At 28.7% G+C, this 22500-nt stretch overlaps 1 protein-coding gene across 1 annotated transcript in view; it reads right to left on the reverse strand.

Annotated features, from left to right (window-relative positions):
* The window catches only part of LOC100206293 (cilia- and flagella-associated protein 58), a 76732-nt gene that overhangs the window by 14284 nt on the left and 39948 nt on the right, over window positions 1–22500 (reverse strand). Inside the window, exon 15 of the mRNA XM_065792006.1 lies at window positions 11869–12098. Coding sequence (XP_065648078.1) covers window positions 11869–12098 — 230 coding nt within the window. The remainder of the gene's footprint in view (window positions 1–11868; window positions 12099–22500) is intronic.

The following is a 22500-nucleotide window of genomic DNA, read 5'->3' on the forward strand; positions in this document are numbered from 1 at the left end:
GGAAACTTTATTTTTCTGAAATTAATCGATTAATAATCGATTAATCATTTTTTTTTAAACCAATTAATCGTTAATCAAAAATTTCTCAAAATGATTAATCACAACACCCTTAATATATATATATATATATATATATATATATATATATATATATATATATATATATATATATATATATATATGTGTGTGTATATATATATACATCTGTATGTATATATGTATATATACATATATGTATATATATATATATATATATATATATATATGTATATACATCTGTATATATATATATATACATCTGTATATATATATATACATCTGTATATATTATTATATATATACACATTATATAGTATAACATATATATATATATATATATATATATATATATATATATATATATATATATATATATATAAATATAAAGATATAGATATACAGATATATATATATATATATGTATATATTATTATATATATATATACATTATATAGCATAACATATATATATATATATATATATATATATATATATATATATATATATATATATATATATAAATATAAAGATATAGATATACAGATATATACATATATATATATATATATATATATATATATATATATATATATATATATATATATATATATATATATATATATATATATATATATATATATAAATATAAAGATATAGATATACAGATATATACATATATATATATATATATATATATATATATATATATATATATATATATATATATATATATATATATATATATTATATTAGGGTGACTCTTAAAACAACATTTTTGAAAAAAACCTGTTCCTACCCCTTTACTTTGTTCTATATAATACTAAAACACTAGGTTTAAAATTTTTTTGAACAAAAAATTATTTTAGGGGTAGCTCAAGACCCTTAAAAATTTGACTGGTCCCTAAAATTTTGAAAATAAAAGTTCTTCTAAAGTATGTCAACCTGGTACTCAAAAGAAGCGAAATTATACAAAAACTTTAAAAATAATAATCAATTTACAAAAAAATAACTTTTTTTTTAAATAAATGCATAAAAACTATTGTTTTTAAGCTGAAAATGAAAAAAGTCATTATTTTCAAGTTTTAAAAAGATAGTTTTCTAAAACATGCTTTTTTTGTAAAGTGATTACTATTTTTGAAGTTTTTATATAATTTCGCTTCTTTTGAGTACCAGGTTGACATACTTTAGAAGAACTTTTATTTTCAAAATTTTAGGGACCAGTCAAATTTTTAAGGGTCTTGAGCTGCCCCTAAAATAATTTTTTGTTCAAAAAAATTTTAAACCTAGTGTTTTAGTATTATATAGAACAAAGTAAAGGGGTAGGAACAGGTTTTTTTCAAAAATGTTGTTTTAAGAGCCACCCTATACTATATATATATAAACATTTATATATATATATATATATATATATATATATATATATATATATATATATATATATATTTTTTCAATTTTTATTTTAGGTGCCCCAAGAAGTCCTAACGGTCTTGTCACAGAGTACTGCGGAAGTGCATTTAACCAGGAAGTTCACACCTCCTTCCTTACCGTGACGCGAAAATTTGTCCAGAGCTCGTTTCGAACCTGGATCTCCTGCTTATAAAGCAAGCGCTCTAACCACTGCGCCACGGCCGCACTATATATATATATATATATATATATATATATATATATATATATATATATATATATATATATATATATATATATATATCTATATATATATATATATATATATATATATATATATATATATATGAGTGTGTGTATATATTTTATATATATATATATACATATAAATATATATATATATATATATATATATATATATATATATATATATATATATATATATATATATATATATATTAGGGTGATTCTTATTTGACGAACTTTTGAAAATCAAGTTGGTCCTACCTGGAATGGTTGACCAATAATATAAAAATAATTTTAAGCCCAAAAGTTTTAATGTCACGTGACTTTAGAGGTCCCCGCCAGTCAAATTTGTGTATAAAGACATATCAAACTTCAGGGGTCTGGCGGGGACCTTTAAAATCAACACGGAAAGCCAACTTTTATTCTATATGGTATATTTTAGACTACTTATTTATAATAGGGTAGGACCAAAAAGAAATACGGTGGTATTTATTCCACATGATGTGGAGAAAGTGGCAAAAAAACGTTTTTTTTACATAAAATGACGCATTACTATGTATAACTGACACTGGTTTATTCATCATATTTAGGCCAAATTTTGAAAATTAATATTAGATCTAAGCATTAATAATGTTTATATAGAAGGGGCGTGTCAATAGCTACCCGCCCCCCTCACCCTATTATTGGAGATTTATACCCCCTCTATTCCTTCTTTGTTAGAAGGAGGGGGGGGGGCGAAGCTATTTAAATTTTATTATAAATCATAATATTTAAAATTACTTTATTTTCTTTAGCAAAAAAAGACAATATAAACATTAAATTATGATTACATTTTGATTCTTATTTTGGAATATATATTCATATTCGTATTCGTATCATATTGTCGTATTTGCAGAAGACATATTGTCGTAATTTTACATTCTGTGTACACACACATTTATCTATAACACACAGAAAATAAAAGGTATACTATCTGCGGTTATATACAAAATTATTATTGTAAAATACATGTGACTTAAACAAAGAATGAATATCAATTGTTTTTATAAATCAAATTACTGTTTAGAAACTAAGATGCCAAGATCGACAAGACTTAAAACAAGGGCATATCTTTTTGAAGAAGAGGATCTTAAAGAAAATCTTTCAGAAATAATGTTTTCAACAAATACAGACATTATTCTCTACTTTCAGTTTAGAAGATCTGGAGACAAAATAACTCCAACAAAAAAGCTGATTGCTTGTACCATTGGTCGTCAAACAGCAAAGTGTTCTGGTCTTGGTAGCTGTCCTGAAAACTGCATTATGTTCGCAGTTGAGAAACCATGGATAGACGGAGGATACAAGGATGGGATACTCACTGACCCATTTATAAGGTAGGCCAAACAAAATTTAATTCAAATTAAAGGGACAGGTTACCATAAACACTACACAAAACTTGAATAATATAATATTTTCTAAACCTGTTATATATATTATTACAGGAAGCATATCGCTGATCTGATCAACAGCTGGGAGAAAAGTAAGTGTAAGAACTCAAAAGAAGCAGGAGAAGCTAGACAAGATTTCAAAGAAAAAGGAAAGAAGGTTTTCTGGATTGCTAAACCAAATATACAAGATATTCTAAAGAAGACTAGTCTTAATAAGGAATTGTATTGTACCGATATGAAATTTTTGAGAGATCAAAAGACCAGTCGCAAAATGACTCTTGGTAAAAAAGACTTTATAACCGGATAATTAAGAGAGAACAGAGAAGATTAAAACATCCACAGTTAGTACACAGTGTTGAACAGTTTTCTCAGAGAGATGATTTTACTACAGAGCTTCAGTTTTCCTCAGAAACCAGTGATATAAATACCAGCATAGACTCAGATTGTTCGTTTGATTTCGATCAGCCAGGTCCAAGTAATGACACGCCACAGTTAGCCAAGGATTTTGTAAAAGATATTGCCATGACTTCAGTTTCCAAAAATATTTCCTCCAGAGATTTGCTGCATGTGTGTACAGATTTGGTTGTTAGTTCAGGTGGGAATGTTGAAGACTTTTTACTGTCTCAATCTACTATTTGGCGGGCACAAAAGAAAACCATCCAGCAAAATGCTGCAAAGCTCAAAATAGAGGTTAAAAAAGCTGCTGAGAAAGCAATTTTCCCTATAATAGCGCACTTTGATGGCAAAATTATTGAAGATATTACTAATGGGAAAAAAGAAAAAAGAGACAGGTTTGCTGTTTCAGCTAATATTGATGGAGACATTAAGCTTCTTGGAATTCCAGCAATGGAGCATGGGACTGGAGCTGCTCAGTATGAAGCTTTGTATAATGTACTGGAAGATTATGGAATACGTGACGGTGTGAAGGGACTATGTTTTGACACAACTGCCACAAATACTGGAAGACATTCAGGAACCAATATTAGGTTCAGTCAAAGACAGGAATGTATTTTATTAGAGCTTGCCTGCAGAAGGCATATATATGAACTTCATCTCAAACATTTTTGGGAGCAGATTACCTCAGGCAAAACAGCAGCTCCAGAAAATTTAATGTTCAAACGGTTTCAGACAAACTGGAATGACATCAAGGAAACTGTCGATTCTTCCAATTTAATAAGGTTTGATATCAATTCCATCAGCAATACTTTCTTGGCAACCCAGATTGAGGAAACTATCCAGTTTTGCAAAGATGCATTAAACAATGACATATTTCCAAGAGGGGATTATAGGGAGTTATTGGAACTTTCCCTGATGTATCTGTATCCTAAAATATTTTTCAAAGTTCGAGCTCCAGGGTGTGTTTCTCATGCTAGGTTCGTGTCGAAAGCCATTTACTACTTGAAGATTTAGATATTGAGTAAACATCTGCCCTATGATTTGACTGCTGCCCAAAATAAAGAGTTGAAGACAATGGCAGAATTTATCTCGATTTTCTATTCTGTCTGGTTTCTGAGAACCTCATTGCCCTCAGCGGCACCATTTCAGGATGTAAAAACCTATTGGCAAATGGTGCAGTACAAAGAATATGTAGAGAAACGCGACACTGATTCCAAGAGAGTTCTAAACACAATTGAAAGTACAATGATGTCAATGAAGAGACACACCTGGTACTTAGATGAAACTTTGGTTCCACTTGCTCTCCTAGACCCTACCCTTCCTGATGTGGAGAAAGAAAACATCGCAAAAATATTACTCTCCAAACCAGTTCCTGATTATTTTCAGCATTCAGAGAAGTCAAACTTGATAAACGAGTTAAAATTTAAACAAGAAGTGCCACCAGGACTTGCTCCATTAATTGGAGAGAACTCTTGGTTTATCTTCAGTTTATTAAACCTGACAAGAATGGAGGACAAACTTTGGTTAAACTGTCCTGCTCCTATGTGGTGCTATGTTGACCAGTTCAAAACATTCTCCAATTTTGTAAGTAAACTTGAAGTAGTGAACGATTGTTCTGAAAGGGCTGTAAAACTTGTATCAGAGTTTGTGAACAATGTTCACAATGAGGATGATCGTCAACAACTTATACTAGCTGTGCAGCAAAGACGAGATCACTTCCGTGGGTCAGAAACCAAGGAACAGTTGAAGCTAGCGTATGAAGCAATAGGAAAGCAGAGAAAAAAATAACATGATTTATATACTATATTTATGCATTGCAATATATTATATTATATTTACATGTCATGATTTTAATATTTATATTGCCAAATTATGTTTTTTTTTTGCTAAAGAAAATAAAGTAATTTTAAATATTATGATTTATAATAAAATTTAAATAACTTCGCCCCCCCTCCCCTTCTAACAAAGAAGGGATAGAGGGGGTATAAATCTCCAATAATAGGGTGAGGGGGGCGGGTAGCTATTGACACGCCCCTTCTATATAAACATTATTAATGCTTAGATCTAATATTAATTTTCAAAATTTGGCCTAAATATGATGAATAAACCAGCGTCAGTTATACATAGTAATGCGTCATTTTATGTAAAAAAAACCGTTTTTTCGCCACTTTCTCCGCATCATGTGGAATAAATACCACCGTATTTCTTTTTGGTCCTACCCTATTATAAATAAGTAGTCTAAAATATACCATATAGAATAAAAGTTGGCTTTCCGTGTTGATTTTAAAGGTCCCCGCCAGACCCCTGAAGTTTGATATGTCTTTATACACAAATTTGACTGGTGGGGACCTCTAAAGTCACGTGACATTAAAATTTTTGGGCTTAAAATTATTTTTATATTATTGGTCAACCATTCCAGGTAGGACCAACTTGATTTTCAAAAGTTCGTCAAATATGAATGACCCTAATATATATATATATATATATATATATATATATATATATATATATATATATATATATATATATGAGTGTGTGTGTATATTTTGTATATATATATATACATATAAATAAATATATATAAATATATATATATATATATATATATATATATATATATATATATATATATATATATATATATATATATATATATATATATATATATATATATATATATATGAGTGTGTGTATATATTTTATATATACATATAAATAAATAATTATATATATATATATATATATATATATATATATATTTATATATATATATATATATATATATATTAGGGGGAGTCAAAAAAGTAAATTTTGAAAAAAAAAAACCATACCCCTAAATTTGGGGCAAATATATAAAAAATAAGCCTCAAAAAGTTTAAGCGTTGCCAGATCACTTTTGACCCACCCTCAAACTATTAATTTAGGGAAAAAATGACCGAAAAGTGGCCATTTTCAGACCTCTTGAGGGAGGGGTTAAATATATTTTTTTAAATCTTTTTTTTTTTACTTACTATATAAACGACTATATTTCAGTTTAAAACTGTATGGTTTTTTTATTACCCCTCAAAAATTTATGTTTTGTGGCATTGAAAATCAGGAAAATTAGTAATTTTTTGCATTTTTTCTGTTAAGCCTATTGTTGTATATTTATATTTTGGTACAACTTCTGAAAATTAAAAAGATGCTCAAATAGTTGCTGTGAATGTATTTTGTCTACAATCAAGAGATCCTGGATTAAAGCTGGATTTGATGTAGTAACTGATTTAGTTTTAGTTAAAAAACTTTTTAATTTGCACAAGTCTTATTCCAACTTGAAAAAAAATGCAAAACGAGGAACTAGTAGTAATTTGGCTAAGCAAAACAAGTTTGAGATTGAAATAAAAAACTTTTCTGGGCTAGTAATTCTAATCTCAAAAACATGATCAGTAAAGATAAAAAAAGATCCCTAAAAGTCAAGATTAAAGATTAAATTTCTTGAAGATCAGGAAGGTCAAAGAAAGTTTGTTATTGGTTCAGAAGATATTAAGTACAGAATAAAGGCATTTGATGGTTTTAGTTGACTACTTTAGCTCTGGTTTAACCTCTATTACGCTTTTCTCTTTTCCACTAATTTTAAAATTAAGAACTAATACTAAAACATTTCTATAAATTAGGCAAAAGAAAGTATCAGGAAGAAAAATTGTTCACAGCCTATAAGTTTGGAAGATGATGTATCCAAGGTTGAACTTATAGACACAGATCTAAGCGAGGATTCTTTAATTGAATCTGATTTTGATCCAGGTGATTGGTATCATATAGAAGTTTCTGAAAACCCAGACACAGTAATTGCAAAAATTCCAAAAGATATTTTTGCTGCTAATGTTTCTTTTACTGCCACAGCCTGCGATATATCGCCAAATGTTTTACAGAAGGTAACAAATGCAATTTTATATCAATCAGGTGTTGACTTTAAAGAAATTAAAAGCAGTCAGTCTACCGCATATAGAAAAATGAAAAAAGAAAATGAAAACATATCAACCATTATAAAACAAGATCTTAAAGTAGCCATTGATGCATCTCCATATCTATGTATAATTCATTTTGACGGCAAGACATTGTTTGAACTAAACAAAGGAAAAATACTAAAGAGGGATAGAATGGCTGTTTGAGTTAACATTAATGGAGATTCTTACCTACATGGAGTACCTCCGCTGGCGTCATCCACTGGTGAAGGTCAATTTTTTGGTATAATAGATTTAATTAAAGAATATCAACTTACATCAAAAACTAGAGGAATATGCTTTGATACAACATCATCCAACACTGGGACAAATAAAGGGTTCGCATCAAGAATATCTAAAGAACTAGATAAATATATCTTCCAAATAGCCTGTAGACATTATGTGAACAAACTAAGAATGCTTCACTTTTGGAAATTAGTGACCAATGATCAAAAAAATGGATCCTCTTTTCAAAAAGCTTAAAAATATTTTTGAAGAACCTAATTTTAACTATAATTCAGTTCTACTGTTACGGTTTGATTGGAATAAGGTTAAAAGCAGTTTTTTAGAAAAGGCAGCTATGAAGTCATTAACATTTTGCAAAGCATACGTTAGTAAACCAGGTATTATAAGAGATGATAGAAGTGAGCTTGCAGAATTAGTTGTCACGTACTTATCCCCTATAACATATAAAGTAAGAAAAACTGGTGCTATTCATCATGCAAGATTTTTAGGAAAAGCAATTTATTATCTAAAGCTTCGGCTTTTATCCAATCAACTTACGTTTGTTCACGAAAATGATAAACTGAAAATTGAAATTAAGCTTATTACAGAATTTATTGTTTGCTTTTATGCAAAATGGTATCTAGAATCTGAGGATGTCATCAAAGCTCCTTTTCTTGATATTACAGCGATACATCAAATGCATCTGTACAAGAAGGTATATACAAACCCTACTGCTGTTGATGCTGTATTGGAATCTCAGTGTAAACATTGTTGGTATTTGGACTAAACAATGATACCTCTAGCTTTGCTAGATGATGATTTAACATTAGAGGAGAAGACAAAAATTGCATCAGCAATTCTGTCATTTAATATGCGTAGCTCTGACTATTATAAGCCTGAGAACAAAGTAAAACAAGATATCAAGAAAATTTATAAAATGAATATAAATATTGGAAAAAACCCACCATCCCTGTCTGTCTTAGTTGATGACTTTTTTTACCTGATTTTTGACATGCTTTTGGTCTTGATAAGCAGTGAGTTCAAGACTGGCTCTCACTTTCACCAAACTATTGGCATACCCAATCATGCTTTAAAAGTTTTAAAAAATATGCTGAAACTTTAATATTTGTAAATGACCATTTGGAACGGTCTATAGGTATGATGGCGCAGTATATTCAAAGATATTCTAATGAAACTGAAAAACAAAATAGATTGCTCACTGTAGACAAAGTTCGATCTGTATTCAGATCACCAGGACAAAAATCAAGTAAAATCTCAAAGATTAAGTTAAATGATGGGCTTGGTGTGATGCTGAAAAAGATAAAGAGATAAACATTATTAATGTTAGTCGAATGCATTTTTATTTTTTATAATATTTTGAATATACATTTATCTTTTTGTTTATTCTTTTCAATAAAAATAAATAGCGGGTTTTTCAATATATATAAATGGTTGCCCCCTCATCCATGTTTCGGAATAGAATAGAGGGGTTCTTTTGTGTTTATATACACAGGGCTTATTTATTTAATGTATAAATATATACACACACACACATATATATATATATATATATATTAGGGTGGGTCAAAAAGTATAAAGTTTTAGCTGCACAAATCAAACATACTAAAAAAGGTGCTCCTCCATTTCCTGAATAAGATAGTATAAAAATTTTTGAATAAGAAATATTTTTAGGGGTCCCAACTGACCCTTGATTATTTAATGGGCCCCTAATATTATCTTACAAAAATTGTTTCAAAAGTATGTCAACCTGGTACTTAAAAAAAGCAAAGTTTTATGAAATTTTCAAAAATGGTTGTTATTTTTTATAAAATTTTTATTTAAAAAAAATTTATAAAAAAAACCTTGAAAAACTTACCTTTTTTTAAAATTGTTAAAAAACAATCATTTTTATGCAATAAAATCTAAAATAGTTATATTTATAAAAAATAACAACCATTTTCGAAAATTTCATAAAATTTCGCTTTTTTTAAGTATATATATATATATATATATATATAAATACTCAACTTAGGCAATGTTAAACGCATCCAGCTACTGTCTTGTAGAAGGTATCCTAGGCAAAGACTTTATGGGTATACAGATTCTATCTGTTGACAAGTATAGCACCCTTTCATCATCTATTAGGCTGGCACAGATGTTTTTATAATACATTGTTTCCAGTTAAGGATGTTAAATGCTGGATCTACTTGACTAAATGCATAGGTTTTGGTTGCGTCTCTGCTTTAATGACTGGGCAACTCATTCTATTATCTCCTAATGAGGGTACAGGTCTAAAACTCAGTTTTATGGTTCTGAGTCCAGCTGGTAGTCAGGTTTCCTAAACTCTGTGGTAGATCTTAGAGAAACTGATTTCATCAACAGCCTGTTTGTAATTTTGGTATGCATTGTCGAGGCCAAATTTAGAGCCCTTTGTTATGGCTTAGGGTTTAATAACGAGAAAGCCACTACAGATGAGCCCTCTCTCAACTCTATAACTCTGAAACATGAACCTTGATGAACAAGGCCGCTGTGCGGAGAAACAAGTTGAGCGCGGTACTACCAGGGACGTGGTGGAAATCAAACTTGGAACATCTCGCTTATGAAGCGAGCGCTCTACCACTACACCACTACTGCATATGTACCACATACCGCACCATTTATTAATATAATAATTCAAATGCTGTGTATAACTCATTTTTGACCTTTTTTGACTCATCTCACTTTCCCATTTGCACACAGATATTGACTTAACCAAAGGCAAATGAAAAAATATTATGCCAATCACAAGCAACCTTTTAAACTTAAAAAACACTCAAAAGAGACTTAGCTGTAAAAATATATTTAACAATTAAAAGAAAAAAAAATTAATTTTAAATTAATCTGGTCTATTCTAAAAACTGCATCTGCCTAAAATAATATTTCCAAAAAATGTATGCGAGGTTTGCAAGAAAATTTTGAAAATATTACCCATATGGACCAAAAAAATTTGATAAACAAAAAATCTGAACTAATTTGTAAATGGGGTGGTGAGGTTGAAGGAGGGGGTTAAAAAAGGACGGGGGGAGGGGGGAATTTTTAATGTTACAGTATAAGTATTTTTTAAAAATTTCAGTTTATCAAATCTAACATATTTTACAAAACACACTTAAAACCATTTAATTCTAGCGTAGCTTGCAGTCAAATGCGCATCAAACAGCTATTTTATCATAATTTCAATAAGATTTCATATGCTGATATAAGTTTTATACTTTGGTGAGAAATAAACCAAAAGCATATTTTCGACAAATCAAGATTTTGTAGGTCGGCGATTTAGTATTTTTAAAGCCTGTTTACACTGAAAGTTTTTATTTTTAGTGACTAAAAGAACAATTTTCTTCCATTATTAAAAATAATTTTAAAAAATTATCTGTATGGTGTTTTCTTTCAATATATAGTGTATTTTTAGTATTCTTTTGTATTCATCCGCATTCTTTTAGTATTTTTTTAGGATTATTTTGTTTTATATTAAAGTGTAATTTGTTTCTCGTCTTGTACAGGAACTTTTGCTGTTTGCTACTTGTGGTTATAACCCTCTCCCAACTCTATAACTCCAAAACACGAACCTTGATGAACAAGGCCGCTGCGCAGAGAAACAAGTTGATTTTTTTACAAAAAATAGTAAAAACAACCATAAATATATTTTTTTCATGTTATTTATCTTCCCAAGGTCGAGAAGGTTACTTTAATGTGAATACAATGGCACTGCTCAGAGAAACAAGTTGAGATCAGTACTACCAGGGGTGTGGTAGTATTCAAACTTGGAACTTCTTACTTATGAAGCAAGCGCCCTACCACTACACCACAACCGCATTTGATATCTAGTTCAAGAATATTTATTTATTGATATTTTATTACCACAGAATTTTTGTATGTAAAATAAAATAAGTTTTTTAACCTGACTGAAGATGACTATAAAATAACCGAAACATGTATTTTTATTTTATTTGTTAAAAAAAAGTTTTATTAATAAGTGGAAAAAATTTGTCTTATTTCTTAATTATATATATATATATATATATATATATATATATATATATATATATATATATATATATATATATATATATATATATATATATATATATATATATATAGTTTATATAACTAACTTCAAGTTTTCTCCATCGATGTATATTCATCGGATTTTCTAGCTCTTCCTCCAAAGCTTTGCAGCGGGTTTTTTCTCTGAGTAACTCACGTTGAATGTTGTATATTTCCCTTTGAAGCTCTTCAGCATTAGCTACACTTTTAGTTAATATGTGTTTTTCACGCCGCAACTTTTTAATTTCAAGTTTAAGCAAACGTATATCTTCAACCCGCTGGCGATACTGAATTTCACCTGAAACAAAATGTTATAATGTGATGTACTATAGTTAGTGTTGCTCATTAGTGTGATGAAATGTAATTTATATAAATATATATATATATATATATATATATATATATATATATATATATATATATATATATATATATATATATATATATATATATGAGAGTGTTGCTACATTGACTGACAAATAGGTAAAACATGTGAGAAGTGTTTCTACATTGACTGTCTTGTATATATATATATATATATATATATATATATATATATATATATATATATATATATATATATATATATATATATATATATATATATATATATATGTAAATTATGTTAGTGTATTTTACAAATAGAGTGCTCAATGTTCTTAAAGAACAGAGCAATAATAAATTAGTAAAAAAACACTTATCTAACTTTTATCTTCTACTTGAACTCTTCCTGATGATCCAGCAGGATCATCAGGAATTAAGCAGCTATTATGAACCACTTGACACAATGTTTTTGTTGGGTGGGAAAAAACGGATTAAAATCTTTTACAAACATAAAAACAAACAAGTAAATAATAAAACAAACTAGGAATAAAATTTCAAAAGATATATGCAGTTACTCACATAAATACAATTAAAATATAATTTAAGAGAAATTTAGCAAAGAAAATCTTCACTGTACATCTTTACGTTACTAAAATAGAAACAATAGAAACAATGTGAACATATAAATTGTATTAAGAAGGTGTTTTTTATTTGTTATCATGTTGTATTTATTATTTTAAAGTCTGATCCAAGCATTTTGTTGATGGTATTTTCACTTATGAAAATCCTAATGCGACTCTTTTTTTGACATGCACCATAAATGTTCAATCTATTCCTGAAAAAAAAAATCAAGGCCTTCTCTATAAATCAGAACAAGATCTCTTGTAAATCTGATTTCTACAAAAATTTTCAAACCCTTTAACTCGGATAAACTTACAGCTGGAGAATTATCAGATCTTACAATTATTTCTTCAAATGAGGAAAGTGATAAAAATCTCATCTCATATAAAATCAGTCGACAAAATAATGGTGATACAGTTACAGCAGAATTACTAAACCACATCTCCTCCTCTCCCGAAGAAATATCCTGCTTTACAGTTTTATCATATTAATTGGGATTCAGATGTATCAACTTTTACAGGTTTGCAAAAAGGCAAAAATATTTTAAAATGTTTTTAATTGTGTCAAGCACAAAGCATCTGTTATGAAATACTGGGATGGAAATAAGAAAACCAACCGATTACAAAAAATTATTCCTATCACAAGATTATGATATTGAGAAAAACTTATTTTCTATGCAAAAGAGTGGACCTAAAAGAAAAATCTCACTAGAATAGGAATTTTTTTAAATTATGATGAGATTACGGTCTTTTAATTGAAGACTTAGCTTTTCTCTTTTGTATATTTGCTGGAACTGTTTCTCAAATTTATATTACATGGGTTATATCATTATCTAAAGAGTTGGAGAGATTTTGTGCCTTTCCTGCAACACTATTCAATCATACTAAACTGTTTTAAACAATTGTACCTAAAATTGAGAGTAATTATCAATTATATATTAATTGAAATATTTTTAGAAGCATCAAGTGCCTTTGATGTTCAAGCTTGTATATGGAGTGAATATAAACATTTAATAGTAATAACTCCAAATAGAGCAACTTCATGGCTGGCTCTTGTTCATGGTTCATGTGCCTCTGACATTTTTATTGTCAGTAGGGTTTGGGAAAACCTGGCATTTTTAGACCCGACGAATCTGAGTCGAGTCTAAGAATATTTATCAGGTCCGGGTTCGGATCCGGGTCCAATACGTCTTTTTAAATTGCAATTTAACAATAGCATGAAAGGATTTTTTGTTCTCATGCCGATTTTTAAAAATGAATTTGGTATACATTAAGGTAAATGAAACAACTTTTAGCCAGTTCAACGTCTAACGTAAATATATTATTCTATACTTTTATTATAATCTTAAACTACCAAAAAAACTTGAAATTACCTTTTTAAAAATATCGCATTTTATATAATGGATGTAAATATACTAGCAAAAACAAACTCATTAATTAAAATACTTGCAAGTGTTTAATACAAAACAGAGCAATGATTTTTACTTAAAAAATAAAACTTCAAAAAAACTAATGCACTTAATGAATTGTCCAATAATCTAGAACGAATTCTTTTACAGAAGTTGGATGCTACAGAAAATGTTCGTGCAGAATTTGTTGGTGTTGGTTTTATCGTCATAAACAATTGATACAATTTTTCTAAATATACAGTTCTTTTTTTAGTTTTTGAAAATTATAAAAATTCTTTTTTAATATCAGCTAATTTATCTCTGCAACTTGGCAAAATTGGACATTTCACACTTTCTAATATTTTATGTAGTTCTTCCTCCAGTGTTAATGGTAGTGTGTTTCCTGTAGTATTTTCGTTATTTTCAGCTGAATGCCACTGTTCATGTGTGTTTTGGTGTTCTTCATCCTCACCAAATAATCTCTTCAGTAAATCTGTTGTAATTAATTGTATTTTCTTTGAAGGCATAGTACTATTTAAAAGAGAATCTAATAGCTCCTCTATTTCTTAATTTTTACGTCTATTTATTCGAGTTTTCATCGTCATTAATAGCTCTCTACTTAAAATTACCATTGGATTCTTTTAATTTTCTTAACATAAAATCAATTGCTAATCAGGCTGTTGCAAGATTAGCATTGTCTCTGCTAAGAGTTTCAACAGTTAATTCAATAGGCTTTAGAGTATTTTCCGATTCATTTAATAATTCAATATTAATATTTTTTATTTAATGTACACTTCCAATATCTTGCAGAGCTTCTTTAATGATATAAAATAATTTTAAAAATCTAGATATCATTTCGATCATTGAGTTCCAACGAGTTCTTACGTCTAACACTAGCTGAAGTTCATTTCCTAAAACTATTTAGATCTTTTCTTGCAAAACATTATTTCTCACAGAAGAACTTTTAAAAAATTTAGCAATTATACAAACACTTTTTATATTTTCTTCTACATTGCCTAAATTTGCTAATTCAACTTGTCCGTACTCTTCGACGTCACCGTCACTCTCATCAAAATAATAATTTTCATCTTGATCATCATGAAAATCATCTTGACGATGGTCATTTCTATCTCCATCAACGTCATCTTAATCTTGCAAGATGGTAATACTTTTCTTTTTATATAGTACATCACAAACAGCTAAGTGTATAGTGTGACTCAAACGCAAATTATAGAGACTAGGAGATTTTTGTCCAAAATTTATCATTACACTTGCACCATCGCCGGTTGAACCAGCTATATGTTTTTTAAAATTAATATTATATGTGTTTAAATGTTGTTCTACTTTTTTAGCTAACTGTACAGCTGTACACAAGTTAAAAATTCTCACTAAACCCAGATTGTAAACTTCAGAGTCAATTCCGAGCAAATTAATATTGAGATATTTCTGAATTTTCATACTCGTTTATTCATCAAGTGTAATGCTAAATCGTCGGCCTTCTTTAATTTTTTCTTGTAACAATTCTAATATTTCCAACTTCTTTTTTTGATAAAACTAATGAATTAAATTCATAACATCTCTTTCAGCTTTAAGAAGATTATAACTTGATTTTACTAAACTTTCACGAATAAAACTAGACTTTGTAATCACCCTAACTGATATACCATCTAGAGCTGCCATTTTAGAGACAATTTCTTCTTAAGACTTTATTGCGACGGAAACGAAAGTGTCGATAGTTTTAAATCGTTTGGTGCCAGAATTTTCTCCTATTTCTTCCCGTGTTGGTAAAGAAATTTCATGTTTAACTTTTAAATGTTTAATCATTGATGAAGTATTTCCATCTTTGTTTGATATTATCGTTGAACACTTATTGCATTCTCCACTTTTCAAATCGATACATTGAGTGAAATACTCCCACACTTTGGAGTGCTTCGGCATAATGGGGCTGTAAAAAAATGTCCAAGTAAAATTTTTTTATATACGCGCTATAAGAATTAACTTAATTTCAATCTTTCTAATCAAAAGTTTTTATATTAGTGAATGCTTTTAAAACAATTTGCTAATATAGAAACAAACTTTTAAAACAATTTTCTAATATAGAAACATATTATATTAGCAAATCCTTTAAAGCATTTGCTTATATATAAAAATATTTGATAGGAAAAAATTTAAGTTATGAAGTTGATTCTTTTAGTGTGTATTCGGACATACATGAAAACATACATAAACTTGAATGTTCTCTAAACATCTAAAAAGCCGTGGCCAAGTTCAACTTTAAGTTAGGTTCACTAACCCTACTACTCTATTTTTCTAGAAAAGGTAGGGATCCAGCTCGACAATTCACCGCTGCCTACAAAACAAGGCAAAACATTTGAATCATGAGACCGCTGAACCTTAAACCGGATATCGGATCCGAGTATTTACCCACAGACTCGCCGAGTCTGAGTACCTGGAACCAAAAAATCCTAATTGTCAGAATAGTGGTTTTCTTGATATACTTACCTATGACCAAGTTATGGCAGATCATTGCTTTAAAATTAAGACAGATCTTGCATTTAAAAAGTGCACACTTGAAGGTATACATACCTTCAAGTGCTTTTAAAGAAATACAAATATCAAAAGAAAAAGTTCAAGAAACGTCAAACATTGCTAATGTATGCATTTATGTAGAGCAGACAATAAAAGGAATGAAGCACTTCCATATTTTAAAAATAACACAGCTGTTATTATATCCACTAATCATGAATAATATACTGAATGTAAGTGCTGCTATATTAAACTTGAAAAAACTCTGAATAGTTTTAAAAAATTTTTTTTTGGCAAATAATTTTTTCTTTTATATTATAGTATAATGTTTTTGTAAAAGAATATAATGTTCCACTATGCTTATAAGAAATTTAAATTATTTTTTGTTTAAGCTATTGTTTATTTACTTTTTAAACTTAAGGTCATTATTATTAAAAATGAGTTTATATCAATTAGGACCTTTTAAAAAGTTCTCAGTAAAATTTTTTAGAACATCAAAAAAAAAAAAAAAGTATTTCAAAAAATACAACTTTTTGTCAAAAGTAAATAAAAAAAATATTAATCTAAATGAATATGTTTTAGAAAAGAATTCAATGTAATGATTGTTTTCATATAAATCATGTAAAGCATATAAAGACATACTATTGAAGATTAAAACTAAACACAAAGTAGACATGGAGCACATGTAATAAATCCAGATTCAATCTGCTAACAATTTATAGTCTCTTTTTTTAAATTTTGGCAATAACAGTGGAACCAAGCCCAACAAATTTCACACTGAATACTGCTATATTGGTTAAATTCATTAGCACTGATTTCTTGCTTTTTCAGTAATGATTTATCTCATTTTCCGCAGATGTTATAGGTTCCAATAGTAATGCTTTAGAAACATTTGTTTTGAAAAAAATACCTAAATTCATTTTCATCCCATAGCTCTTGATTAAATTCCACTACTTGAACATGTAAGTCCTTAAGTGTCCAAACAATAAAGTATGCTGACTTGCAATTTGGGATTTAATTTGAATGTAAAATTTATGATTCTTATTTTAATGCTATTTGATCATTTTTTATTTGATCATTTTTTATTGTAAAAAATCACAATCACAAGCTTTAATTATCTTATTAAAAATTTAAAAAAAGGTTTAACTTCCAAACACATCCTTCCATGGCATTTGCATACTATAAATCCATCTGGGGAACAAGCAAGATACGGTCTTTCATAAATTTTTCAACTTTTAAATCAGTTTTTTAATGAGAGTATACAATATCAGCAGCAAGATGAGTTGTTTAAGACCTTTTAGAACTGTTATTTCTAGAAAGAGTATTAACTTTGGTATAGTATTGTGATGTTTGGATGCAGTTATCCTCCCTTTTCTTATTTGAAACCAGGTATTACTTTTGGCTTGATCTCTAGTGTTATATTCTATATTTTTAATTTTTTCATCTGTCAGTAACATTTTTTCTAAAAATATTATGCCTAAAGTTGTCTTATCAACATTAGGATGGTCAGAAAGTATTTTTAAAGATAACTCCTTAAGATCAGGAATACTTTTAATATTTTCATCCAAATATCACAATACTATACCAAAGTTAATACTTTTTCTAGTAAATACCAGTTCTAAAAGGCCTAAAACAACTCCTCTTGTTGCTGATATTGTATATTCTCATTAAAAAAATATTGTTACTGCTTCTATCATATAGGGAATTAATTACAAGCAAGATGCTACGAAAACATTCTACACAGAGCATGTATCAAAACACATTGATTTAAAAGTTGAAAAATTTATGAAAGACCGTATCTTGCTTGTTCCCCAGACGGATTTATAGTATGCAAATTTCATGGAAGGGTGTGTTTGCAAGTTAAACCTTCTTTTAAATGTTTTGACCTTTGTTGTTTGCATATTCTATTTTATAAAGAATGGCAATGATAAGGTTAACTTTGACAATGATAAGGTAAACTTTGGCAATGATAAGGTTAACTTTGGCAATGATAAGGTAAACTTTGAAAGATACAGCCATGCACAAACAACGAGCAAAAATTCACAAATTTCACTCTTATTAAAGGCAACCCAAAATTGTTTTTTTCCTTGATTTTTTGCAAACTGCAAACTTTGGAATACACAAACAAAATTTTTTAAAACTAAAGTGTATAATAGGGCCTACAAAACCACTATCAAAAAATGAAAATGCTTTGGTCTTTGTACTTGCCAATATATTCTGAATTAAATTACTTTTTTAAGGATATACAAAAAAATATTTTCTATAGTCATACAAGGCCACTCAGCTTTTAAATCTTTTCTGTTTTCCATAGGTCCAGAGTTTGGATCAATTAGATCTAAAGTTTTTAGTTTGACCGTATATGATTGTTTTAATTTTTCTCCTGTTCTTCTGCTGTCTCAATAACATCTATATTTAATTCCATTGCAATAAATGCTTTAGCAACAAGCTCGACTTTACGTCCAGTTGCACTTAACCCATGAACAGCTAAAAACTAACAAGTTACTTGACAGGTAAATTTTTAAAATCTTCATAATTTTTAAGTGGCATCTTAAAACACAACATATTTTCAAATAAACTATTTGATTATAAGGAAACAATAATAATAAGATAAGCTTGTTTTGTTAAAACATAGGAGTTAGGGTTAGGGTTAGGGTTAAAACATAGAAGTGATTTAAAAAAATGAAGAAACTGCATATCTTATTATATCACGCAATATAATTTAGTGCAATTTTCTATTAATTTAAAATACAGTAAATTAAATCAAGCACCTAAAATTGTTAAATAAAAAAAAAAAAACTATTCCTATCATTTACAAATTTTATGATCTACAAGGTAACTTTTCATTTATTAAAACTAACCTCTAGCAAAATTCAATAGGCCTTTTTACTCTTTATAAAACAAATTTAAATTTTTATTTTTCTCCTTTGGCTATCAGTGTTGATAGCTATTAACCTTTGATTTACAAAGATTCGCACAATCAGTTGCTTGGCATGGGCATATACTTATATATCAAATTATCCATTTGTTATGAAAACAGGTTTGAATTTTATGGCTATTCTTTTATGTACTTTCACTTAGCATATCTTAACTTAATCATTTTTCTGTTTGTTCTTTACCTTTTTTTTTTCCCCAAGATTTCATTCTTCTCGCTTTTTTATCTGATCAAATTGATCTCAATATCACTCGGCAATTATTGTTAAAATTGATGACTGTAATGCTCATCAAATTGAATGGTTTGGTCCTAGTAATACTGACGTTGTTGGCTCTAAAGTTCAAATTTTTGTATTTTTTAATCTATAACTCAGAGAACTAACTCTGTGACTTGTTTCCCAGACAACCCTAATCACTTACTTTTACTCTTTGATTTGTGTATTGTTTTTGATCCTAGCTTGCACTTAGTTTCTTCTTTAGGTGGTTCAGATCATTCTATAATCCTCTAAAACTTTATTCTCATACAACTTCTACATTTTATTTACTTCATACTACTACTTAGTGGGTGATTTGGATTCCTTATATGAATTTCTTTGGCTAATATCTTATGTCTCTCTGCTGAAAATTGAACCTCTTTTAAAATCTCCTGAAATCAGGCAGAGATGGAATGCTTCACCATTTCTTGTTGTTTTTCAAAACTCAAGACCATGGTTTTCTCTATCTTCTGCATTTCTAGTTGTATACATTTCTTGCATACTTTACCATTACTTCACCATTGCGAAAAATTGATGCAAAAAAGTTTTTCCTGATGCTAAGGTCCATTATTTTCAGATTTACATTACAAGTATTTCAGAAGTTAGGTTCTAGAGACTTTTAACAATGTTAATAACAAAGATAAGACTAACATTCTTTCAGACACTTCATCTTTCAGACACTCCATCTTTCAGACATTCCATCTTTCAGACATTCCATTTTTCAGACATTCCATTTTTCAGACATTCCATCTTTCAGACATTCCATCTTTCAGACACTCCATCTTTCAGACATTCTGTCTTTCAGACATTCCATCTTTCAGACATAAGCCTGATCTACTAATTTTCCCAAGGATATGGCAGAACTATTTGCAAAGCACCTTACCATTAGTTCAACTTTTAAATCTAATAACATCGTTCTTTCTGTCACCCCAGAGAAACTGGTTACTTCACTGATAGACATCTAAATTACTTTAGTTTTCACTGCTAAACCTATTTCTTATTTCTACAGCTTTGGGTTCTAAAAACACTCTTGTCTCAGTCTTAAAACAGTTTTCTCTAAAATTCTCATTTTAAACTATTTAACTGAATCTAAATTTCTTTTTAAACTATTTAACTGAATCTTGCTCTCCTGTCTGTTAGAAAATGACATCTGTGGTTTTAATTTTTAAAAACTCTGGAAATTGCTGACCACTTTAACTAACTTTAATAATAATTAAATAATTCTTATTATTATTATTGGCTATTTATTTATTATTAAGTCTTTGAATCTATGGTTAACAAACTTCTAATATCTTATCTTGAGTTTAACAATGTTTTGTGTTAAATGGTGAATATGAGTTATTTTTCTTGACATATCAAAGTACTTCCAATAAAGTATGGAATGCTGCCATAAGCTTGCTTCATTTAGTGTATACAGGAAAGTTTTTAAAACTGTTGAATCATTGTTTTCTAATTGTAGTATTAAAGTTGTCCTTAAAAAACAATACTCTCCTTTATTTCCAATAACTTGGATAACTGGGAAACAATAAAGTTCCATCTTTCGTCCAGTGTTGTTTTTCATCTGTATTAATGATCTATTTGACTATCTTAAATGAAGTTCTAGTTGCTGAAAACACAACTATATACTCAATTAGTAATCCTTTTTTAAATGCTTAGAAGAAGCAGCGATTTATAGAAGTGATCTCTTTTCTAAGGCAGTTTGGAACTTACAGTAGCAGGTGAATTTTGACCCAAACAAAACTGAGTTGTTTATTGTTAATGATTATAGTTAATATCATTAGATTGATGAATGGCAACACTATTGCTGAGACCTCTACTTTTTGTCTTCTTAAATTTTCCTTGATTACTGACCTCACATGGAAACTATATATACATCTTTTCCTAAGTTGGCTTCTGCTAAGGTTGAATCTCTTTATTGTGCTTGACATTTTTTTACTAGTGATCCCATTCTCAATCTTAAAAAATCTCTTATTTGACCTTGTATGGAATACTGTTGTCATATTTGTGTTGGTTTTTCTAATGAAGCTGTCTTCATTAAATGGTCTAAAACTACATTGTAAACGCTAATGGACCTGAGACTTGCCATTCAGCAAAATTGCAATCTTTTACAGTACCTGTTTCTTTGCTTACAAAAAGAAATTTGTTATTTGTTTTTAATTTATTTTGAGCTGCTTCTACAGCTTTATGAACCATTGCTATTCCAGTCATCAAACCCACTCAAGAAAGCTGTAGTTGAGCTAATAGGAATTTAGTCAATAGAACAGTCAATTGACCTTTCATTTAATAAACAATTAATAGATCTTTTACGCTTATTAGAATATTTAAGCAATGTCTTGGTGTTTGTGTAGTCTTTTAGCCATGATAATTGGATTCAATGAACTTCTCCTGAGCTACTATCATGGACCATCTGTGTAAAAAAAAAAAATTTTTATCTAGTTTTTTTTCTCTCACTTTCATGACTCAGTTTTATGAGCTTTCTGTAAAATTTTTTTGCTTCTTTGTTTTCTGTTAACTCCTAACATAAAATGTAGCTGTGTACTGCCTTGATGGGAGTTAATTCATTAATAAAAAATTGTTCTGAATTTAAGAGTATGTAATGCTTTTAGATCAAATTTTATTAACTAGTCTTTAAAACTGCAGTAAAAATTAGAAAAATT

The sequence above is a fragment of the Hydra vulgaris genome, chromosome 03 (genome assembly GCF_038396675.1).
Source record: "Hydra vulgaris chromosome 03, alternate assembly HydraT2T_AEP".
Lineage (NCBI taxonomy): Eukaryota > Metazoa > Cnidaria > Hydrozoa > Anthoathecata > Hydridae > Hydra > Hydra vulgaris.